Here is a 9,294-nt window from a genome sequence, read left to right as displayed (position 1 = left end):
TTAGGACCGATCACAAAACAAACAGTCATATAAAAGTGACGCGACCCGTCTGCTCCGATCCGAACAATGTGCCGCGTCCTAGAAGCTGCAGCCACAGAGCCGCAATCCGGCGTCATCTGTCCGCAGGGGCTGGAGCTTTATTTGTGTTTTTCCCCTCCCCCTACAGGACCTGAGCCTGCGTCTGCACCCGGCGGCCGTACGTCTGTACTGCAGTCTGATGGTGGTCGCACTGCTGAGACACGTCCCCGTCTGACCCATGGTGGGGGGCTGCAGGGTGGTATAGACTGTGAACAGCAGGGGGTGCTGCCCTCACGGTGGTGATGTGGGGCCGAGGCTGAGACCCCAATGTCAGAGGTAATGATGAAGCCTGATTCTGAGTGGCAGCAGCTGAAAACAAGGGGTCGCCCGGACCCCGATCTGTGTCACCAGCTCACATTGATGTGTGCCTGAGAGGGCTGGTGTCCTGACTAACGGAAACATAAGGAGCAGCCCCCAACTTTTATGTTGTAATTTCTCCCCACTTAATTATCATCCGCTGAGCAGAAACCAAGCGCCCAGTGTGTGAGCGGACCCCCTCCTGAGCACAGGGCCACATACACTGGGGGGTCTCGTACTGAGGGAGCGTGGCCCGGGTGGGGGTCTCGTACTGAGGGAGAGTGGCCCGGGTGGGGGTCTCATACTAGGGGAGAGTGGCCCGGGTGGGGGTCTCATACTGGGGGAGAGTGGCCCGGGTGGGGGTCTCATACTGGGGGAGAGTGGCCCGGGTGGGGGTCTCGTACTGAGGGAGAGTGGCCCGGGTGGGGGTCTCATACTGGGGGAGAGTGGCCCGGGTGGGGGTCTCGTACTGGGGGAGAGTGGCCCGGGTGGGGGTCTCGTGTGCTGAGGGAGAGTGGCCCGGGTGGGGGTCTCGTGTACTGTGGGAGAGTGGCCCGGGTGGGGGTCTCGTGTACTGGGGGAGAGTGGCCCGGGTGGGGGTCTCGTGCGCTGGGGGAGAGTGGCCCGGGTGGGGGTCTCGTGTACTGGGGGAGAGTGGCCCGGGTGGGGGTCTCGTACTGAGGGAGAGTGGCCCGGGTGGGGGTCTCATACTGAGGGAGAGTGGCCCGGGTGGGGGTCTCATACTGAGGGAGAGTGGCCCGGGTGGGGGTCTCATACTGGGGGAGAGTGGCCCGGGTGGGGGTCTCGTACTGGGGGAGAGTGGCCCGGGTGGGGGTCTCGTGTGCTGAGGGAGAGTGGCCCGGGTGGGGGTCTCGTGTACTGGGGGAGAGTGGCCCGGGTGGGGGTCTCGTGTGCTGAGGGAGAGTGGCCCGGGTGGGGGTCTCGTGTACTGGGGGAGAGTGGCCCGGGTGGGGGTCTCGTGCAGTGAGGGAGAGTGGCCCGGGTGGGGGTCTCGTACTGGGGGAGAGTGGCCCGGGTGGGGGTCTCGTGTACTGGGGGAGAGTGGCCCGGGTGGGGGTCTCGTGTACTGGGGGAGAGTGGCCCGGGTGGGGGTCTCGTGTACTGGGGGAGAGTGGCCCGGGTGGGGGTCTCGTGTACTGGGGGAGAGTGGCCCGGGTGGGGGTCTCGTGTACTGGGGGAGAGTGGCCCGGGTGGGGGTCTCGTGTACTGGGGGAGAGTGGCCCGGGTGGGGGTCTCGTGTACTGGGGGAGAGTGGCCCGGGTGGGGGTCTCGTGTACTGAAGGAGAGTGGCCCGGGTGGGGGTCTCGTGTACTGGGGGAGAGTGGCCCGGGTGGGGGTCTCGTACTGGGGGAGAGTGGCCCGGGTGGGGGTCTCGTGCACTGGGGGAGAGTGGCCCGGGTGGGGGTCTCGTGCACTGGGGGAGAGTGGCCCGGGTGGGGGTCTCGTGCGCTGAAGGAGAGTGGCCCGGGTGGGGGTCTCGTGCAGTGGGGGAGAGTGGCCCGGGTGGGGGTCTCGTGTGCTGAGGGAGAGTGGCCCGGGTGGGGGTCTCGTGTACTGGGGGAGAGTGGCCCGGGTGGGGGTCTCGTGCAGTGAGGGAGAGTGGCCCGGGTGGGGGTCTCGTACTGGGGGAGAGTGGCCCGGGTGGGGGTCTCGTGTACTGGGGGAGAGTGGCCCGGGTGGGGGTCTCGTGCAGTGAGGGAGAGTGGCCCGGGTGGGGGTCTCGTACTGGGGGAGAGTGGCCCGGGTGGGGGTCTCGTGTACTGGGGGAGAGTGGCCCGGGTGGGGGTCTCGTGTACTGGGGGAGAGTGGCCCGGGTGGGGGTCTCGTGTACTGGGGGAGAGTGGCCCGGGTGGGGGTCTCGTGTACTGGGGGAGAGTGGCCCGGGTGGGGGTCTCGTGTACTGGGGGAGAGTGGCCCGGGTGGGGGTCTCGTGTACTGGGGGAGAGTGGCCCGGGTGGGGGTCTCGTGTACTGAAGGAGAGTGGCCCGGGTGGGGGTCTCGTGTACTGGGGGAGAGTGGCCCGGGTGGGGGTCTCGTACTGGGGGAGAGTGGCCCGGGTGGGGGTCTCGTGCACTGGGGGAGAGTGGCCCGGGTGGGGGTCTCGTGCACTGGGGGAGAGTGGCCCGGGTGGGGGTCTCGTGCGCTGAAGGAGAGTGGCCCGGGTGGGGGTCTCGTGCAGTGGGGGAGAGTGGCCCGGGTGGGGGTCTCGTGTGCTGAGGGAGAGTGGCCCGGGTGGGGGTCTCGTGTACTGGGGGAGAGTGGCCCGGGTGGGGGTCTCGTGTACTGGGGGAGAGTGGCCCGGGTGGGGGTCTCGTGTGCTGGGGGAGAGTGGCCCGGGTGGGGGTCTCGTGTACTGGGGGAGAGTGGCCCGGGTGGGGGTCTCGTGCACAGGGGGGATATTATTTCTGGCTGGGGGTCTCGTGCAGTGAGGGCGGTATTCTGAGTGGGGTTTCTGTGCGGTCAGTGGGTGGGGGGTCTTCCTTTTGAGTTGGGAGATTCTCTGTCACGATCTGACTATTGAATACAATGACATCACCCTGTCGGCGCAGTGCGCTTGCGCACTCAGACTCCACCCCCTGTGCAGTAGGCTCCGCCTCGTTGTCGGTGCTCAGCTGTCCGGACATCCCGTGATGCAGTGGGGGGCACCGGGCCGCAGCTGACCGGCGACATGAGCGGGGGAGGGGGGAACAGCTCTGCGCCCGGACGCTTCGCCGACTACTTCGTTATCTGCGGTCTGGACACCGACACCGGACTGGAACCGGACGAGCTCTCCGGTAAGTGACAGAGAAGAGGGAGAACCAGGGGGAGGCGGAGGAGGATGAACCGGGAGGAGGAGGGAGGCCACATAGCGGGAGCTGCAAATAACGGTACCGGCGCATCCTGTGTACACTGCATATGTACGCTGCCCCCCGTATACAGCTCTCGTGTACGCTGCCCCCCGTATACAGCTCTCGTGTACGCTGCCCCCCGTATACAGCTCTCGTGTACGCTGCCCCCCGTATACAGCTCTCGTGTACGCTGCCCCCCGTATACGGCTCCCGTGTACGCTGCCCCCCGTATACGGCTCTCGTGTACGCTGCCCCCCGTATACGGCTCCCGTGTACGCTGCCCCCCGTATACGGCTCTCGTGTACGCTGCCCCCCGTATACGGCTCTCGTGTACGCTGCCCCCCGTATACGGCTCCCGTGTACGCTGCCCCCCGTATACAGCTCTCGTGTACGCTGCCCCCCGTATACGGCTCTCGTGTACGCTGCCCCCCGTATACGGCTCCCGTGTACGCTGCCCCCCGTATACGGCTCTCGTGTACGCTGCCCCCCGTATACAGCTCTCGTGTACGCTGCCCCCCGTATACGGCTCTCGTGTATGCTGCCCCCCGTATACAGCTCTCGTGTACGCTGCCCCCCGTATACAGCTCTCGTGTACGCTGCCCCCCGTATACGGCTCTCGTGTATGCTGCCCCCGTATACGGCTCTCGTCTACGCTGCCCCCCGTATACGGCTCTCGTGTACGCTGCCCCCCGTATACGGCTCTCGTGTACGCTGCCCCCCGTATACGGCTCTCGTGTACGCTTCCCCCCGTATACGGCTCTCGTGTACGCTGCCCCCCGTATACGGCTCTCGTGTACGCTGCCCCCGTATACGGCTCTCGTGTACGCTGCCCCCGTATACGGCTCTCGTGTACGCTGCCCCCCGTATACAGCTCTCGTGTACGCTGCCCCCCGTATACGGCTCTCGTGTACGCTGCCCCCCGTATACGGCTCTCGTGTACGCTGCCCCCCCGTATACAGCTCTCGTGTACGCTGCCCCCCGTATACGGCTCTCGTGTACGCTGCCCCCCGTATACAGCTCTCGTGTACGCTGCCCCCCGTATACGGCTCTCGTGTACGCTGCCCCCCCGTATACAGCTCCCGTGTACGCTGCCCCCCGTATACAGCTCTCGTGTACGCTGCCCCCGTATACGGCTCTCGTGTACGCTGCCCCCCGTATACAGCTCCCGTGTACGCTGCCCCCCCCCGTATACGGCTCTCGTGTATGCTGCCCCCCGTATACGGCTCTCGTGTATGCTGCCCCCCGTATACGGCTCTCGTGTACGCTGCCCCCCGTATACAGCTCTCGTGTACGCTGCCCCCCGTATACGGCTCTCGTGTACGCTGCCCCCCGTATACAGCTCTCGTGTACACTGCCCGCTGTGTACAGAGTAATCCGCAGTGAGACCCTATATATACACATGGGGGTCACAGATCGGGGGGCTTCCTTCCCGGAGAGCTGGTGACGGCGCCATCTCTGGGCATCTGAACTCGTGATTGGCCCGCGATGAAGTCGCCGCTCTGTGTCTGTCGCTGCCGTGATGTCAGGTAGTGGCCGCACCAATCGCATGTGATGTGTATCCCCCCATTATTGCCGGGGTCCGCCATGTGCACAGTCCGTCCGCCGGGTCTCTGTGGGCCGGTGATGTCAGATAGTGGCCGCACCAATCGCATGTGATGTGTATCCCCCCATTATTGCCGGGGGTCCGCCATGTGCACAGTCCGTCCGCCGGGTCTCTGTGGGCCGGTGATGTCAGATAGTGGCCGCACCAATCGCATGTGATGTGTATCCCCCCATTATTGCCGGGGGTCCGCCATGTGCACAGTCCGTCCGCCGGGTCTCTGTGGGCCGGTGATGTCATGTAGTGGCCGCACCAATCGCATATGATGTGTATCCCCCCATTATTGCCGGGGGTCCGCCATGTGCACAGTCCGTCCGCCGGGTCTCTGTGGGCCGGTGATGTCATGTAGTGGCCGCACCAATCGCATATGATGTGTATCCCCCCATTATTGCCGGGGGTCCGCCATGTGCACAGTCCGTCCGCTGGGTCTCTGTGGGCCGGTGATGTCATGTAGTGGCCGCACCAATCGCATATGATGTGTATCCCCCCCATTATTGCCGGGGGTCCGCCATGTGCACAGTCCGTCCGCTGGGTCTCTGTGGGCCGGTGATGTCATGTAGTGGCCGCACCAATCGCATGTGATGTGTATCCCCCCCATTATTGCCGGGGGTCCGCCATGTGCACAGTCCGTCCGCCGGGTCTCTGTGGGCCAGTGATGTCACGGCTGCTGATGACATCACACAGTAAGATCTTCTTGGTTACGGCGGTTTGTATCTGTAGTCACAGCCGCGCCCTGCGTTTTACCCCCGGGGTCCGGTGCCCGCGGGGACGTCAGCGTGTAATGTATCCGCCTGTCGTACACCCGCCCGCCGGGTTTATCCCCTCTCTTCCCGTGCCGCCATCAGTGGTGAATGGTTCGGCGCCCACGATGCCGTATTGCTGAGTCCATTTCTGCTGCGCCATTTTCCCTCCATTTTCTCTTGGTTTCCGTTCTTTTTCGGCGGTGGGTTCTTGCACCCCTGACACACTGTGACGGATGATGACGCTCAGGGTGGATCCGACTTTGTAGCTTTGTATAAACTGGTGTTCCGCAGCATGTAAGCGCCTGTTCACACCGGCCACTGTCAGAAACATAATGATTATATACCCTGCAGTAGATAAACGGCACGGTGCGACCGCCATCTCACCGCTCCACGGTGACTGCCATCCCACCACTCCACGGTGACCGCCATCCCACCGCTCCACGGTGACCGCCATCCCACCGCTCCACGGTGACCGCCATCCCACCGCTCCACGGTGACCGCCATCCCACCGCTCCACGGGGACAGTCGTCCCACCGCTCCACGGTGACCGCCGTCCCACCGCTCCACGGTGACCGCCGTCCCACCGCTCCACGGTGACCGCCGTCCCACCGCTCCACGGTGACCGCCATCCCACCGCTCCACGGTGACCGCCATCCCACCGCTCCACGGTGACCGCCATCCCACCGCTCCACGGTGACCGCCATCCCACCGCTCCACGGTGACCGCCATCCCACCGCTCCACGGTGACCGCCATCCCACCGCTCCACGGTGACCGCCATCCCACCGCTCCACGGTGACCGCCATCCCACCGCTCCACGGTGACCGCCATCCCACCGCTCCACGGTGACCGCCATCCCACCGCTCCACGGTGACCGCCATCCCACCGCTCCACGGTGACCGCCATCCCACCGCTCCACGGTGACCGCCATCCCACCGCTCCACGGTGACCGCCATCCCACCGCTCCACGGTGACCGCCATCCCACCGCTCCACGGTGACCGCCATCCCACCGCTCCACGGTGACCGCCATCCCACCGCTCCACGGTGACCGCCATCCCACCGCTCCACGGTGCGACCGCCATCCCACCGCTCCACGGTGCGACCGTCATCCCACCGCTCCACGGCGACTGCCACTCCACGGTGCGACCGCCATCCCACCACTCCACGGTGACAGTACCCACCACTCCACGGTGCGACCGCCATCCCACCACTCCACGGTGACAGTACCCACCACTCCACGGTGTGACCGCCATCCCACCGCTCCACGGTGACCGCCATCCCACCGCTCCACGGTGACCGCCATCCCACCGCTCCACGGTGCGACTGCCATCCCACCGCTCCACGGTGACCGCCATCCCACCGCTCCACGGTGCGACTGCCATCCCACCGCTCCACGGTGCGACCGCCATCCCACCGCTCCACGGTGACCGCCATCCCACCACTCCAGGGTGCGACCGTCATCCCACCACTCCACGGTGACCGCCACTCCACGGTGCGACCGCCATCCCACCACTCCACGGTGCGACCGCCATCCAACCACTCCACGGCGACCGCCATCCCACCACTCAACGGTGCGACCATCATCCCACCACTCCACGGCGACCGCCACTCCATGGTGCGACCGCCATCCCACCACTTCGCGGTGACCGTACCCACCACTCCACGGTGACAGTACCCACCACTCCACGGTGCGACCGCCATCCAACCACTCCACGGCGACCGCCATCCCACCACTCGACGGTGCGACCGTCATCCCACCACTCCACGGCGACCGCCACTCCATGGTGCGACCGCCATCCCACCACTCCACGGTGCGACCGCCATCCCACCACTCCACGGTGACAGTACCCACCACTCCACGGTGCGACCGCCATCCCACCACTCCACGGCGACCGCCATCCCACCACTCCACGGTGACAGTACCCACCACTCCACGGTGCGACCGTCATCCCACCACTCCACGGCGACCGCCACTCCATGGTGTGACCGCCATCCCACCACTCCACGGTGCGACCGCCATCCCACCACTCCACGGTGACAGTACCCACCACTCCACGGTGCGACCGCCATCCCACCACTCCACGGCGACCGCCATCCCACCACTCGACGGTGCGACCGTCATCCCACCACTCCACGGCGACCGCCACTCCATGGTGCGACCGCCATCCCACCACTTCGCGGTGACCGTACCCACCACTCCACGGTGCGACCGCCATCCCACCGCTCCACGGTGACCGCCATCCCACCGCTCCACGGTGACCGCCATCCTACCAATCCACGGTGCGACCGCCATCCCACCACTCCACGGTGCGACCGCCATCCCACCACTGCAAGGTGACCGTAACTGGGACAGTCCTGACTCTTCCCTCCTCTATAAACGTCTGCTTGCTGTCAGTGAATTAGCTGTATACATGGCTGACTAGGAGAAAGTCCTGCTCTACAGGTGAGGGTTTGTTACAGTTGTGTCTAGTCTTGTATCAGTGCTGCCTTCTGCTTCTAGAGGAATGGACACAATTGTAACAAACATCAGCTGTGAGTCCAGGTGCATCTGGGTGTAAGGAATGAATGGTTCTGCTCACTGACAGCAAGCAGAGGTTGTGACCAGCAGATGAGGTCGGCCCAAAGGCTGCCGCTGCCTCCTGAAGTCTCCAGTTACCTGGTGTCATTATCTCGGTCTACCGGGACCCGGACAAAACCCCGGAGCCTCCCGGTGCGCAGGTGTCATGGCCTCCGTGACTAACAATAGTGGATGAGCGCACCGCGAAGATTGAGGGTTGGTCCGATGGAAAGACTGATGGAGAGCTCAGATCTGGAATAATCGTGTATCTGGCGCACACATGGAAGGAAGCAGAGCTGCGGTGTAAAGCATGGGGCAGCAGGTGGCCTTAGACCACCTCTGGCTCCACTGGACATGGCTCCTGACCTGGAGTCACTGAGATGAGCAGCAGGTGAGTGTCCCGATTAGTGTGCACCACTGCCCCCACCTGGAGGGGTTTATACCGCCACCAATTGGTTTCTGTGCTTGTGTCTGGCGGTTTTGGATACAGATCGTCATTCTGCACATACGTAACTGATCTTCTCCTCCAGTCACAGCCAGATCTGCATCCAGGATAATGCTAGCGGATGCCCCCAACCCCGTTCACTTTAGCATGTCACCCATAATCCCCGCACATCTCCCAGAATGAAACACAGCAGCATTGTTGTGAAACTACAACTCCCAGCATTCTTTGATGAGAGCTGATGGGGAATCCCTGGTCTATACTCTAATAAGAGAATCTGCAGCCTAAGCAAACAGGAAAGTGGCAGAATTGTGAATGGAGGGGGTCGTGTGATCCCCATGGTCTGGAGGGGGTCGTGTGATCCCCATGGTCTGGAGGGGGTCGTGTGATCCCGATGGTCTGGAGGGGGTCGTGTGATCCCCAGGGTCTGGAGGGGGTCGTGTGATCCCCACGGTCTGGAGGGGGTCGTGTGGTCCCCACGGTCTGGAGGGGGTCGTGTGGTCCCCACGGCCTGGAGGGGGTCGTGTGATCCCCATGGTCTGGAGGGGGTCGTGTGATCCCCATGGTCTGGAGGGGGTCGTGTGATCCCCATGGTCTGGAGGGGGTCGTGTGATCCCCATGGTCTGGAGGGGGTCGTGTGATCCCCATGGTCTGGAGGGGGTCGTGTAATCCCAATGGTCTGGAGGGGGTCGTGTGGTCCCCACGGTCTGGAGGGGGTCGTGTGGTCCC

At 64.5% G+C, this 9,294-nt stretch overlaps 2 protein-coding genes across 3 annotated transcripts in view; one reads left to right on the top strand and one right to left on the bottom strand.

The window, feature by feature from the left end:
- Positions 1 to 679: 679 nt before the first annotated feature.
- On the bottom strand, positions 680 to 3,020 carry LOC138649502 (basic proline-rich protein-like). Its single transcript, XM_069739976.1, has 2 exons — positions 2,904 to 3,020; positions 680 to 2,749 (listed from the first exon to the last, which is right to left on the bottom strand). The coding sequence occupies exons 1-2, from the start codon at positions 3,018 to 3,020 to the stop codon at positions 680 to 682; spliced, it is 2,187 nt and encodes a 728-aa protein (XP_069596077.1).
- Positions 2,968 to 9,294, top strand: part of DENND5A (DENN domain containing 5A) — a 54,498-nt gene continuing 48,171 nt past the window's right edge. The window contains exon 1 of one of the 2 annotated variants that reach the window (XM_069739715.1): positions 2,968 to 3,170. In XM_069739715.1, coding sequence (XP_069595816.1) covers positions 3,065 to 3,170 — 106 coding nt within the window. In that variant the 5' untranslated portion in view covers positions 2,968 to 3,064. The remainder of the gene's footprint in view (positions 3,171 to 9,294) is intronic. The other variant, XM_069739716.1, reaches the window with a different exon arrangement.

The sequence above is a fragment of the Ranitomeya imitator genome, chromosome 9 (assembly GCF_032444005.1).
Source record: "Ranitomeya imitator isolate aRanImi1 chromosome 9, aRanImi1.pri, whole genome shotgun sequence".
Taxonomy (NCBI): domain Eukaryota; kingdom Metazoa; phylum Chordata; class Amphibia; order Anura; family Dendrobatidae; genus Ranitomeya; species Ranitomeya imitator.
Note: the sequence above shows the minus strand (reverse complement) of the source record. Positions and strands in the feature narration are given on the sequence as shown.

Excerpts from the sequence above, each read along its gene's own strand:
- LOC138649502 (XM_069739976.1), bottom strand. The coding sequence starts at position 3,020 with ATGTCCGGACAGCTGAGCACCGACAACGAGGCGGAGCCTACTGCACAG. Across the intron at positions 2,750-2,903 it reads TTGTATTCAATAGTCAGATC|TACACGAGACCCCCACCCGG; the intron begins GTGACAGAGAAT and ends ACTCTCCCCCAG.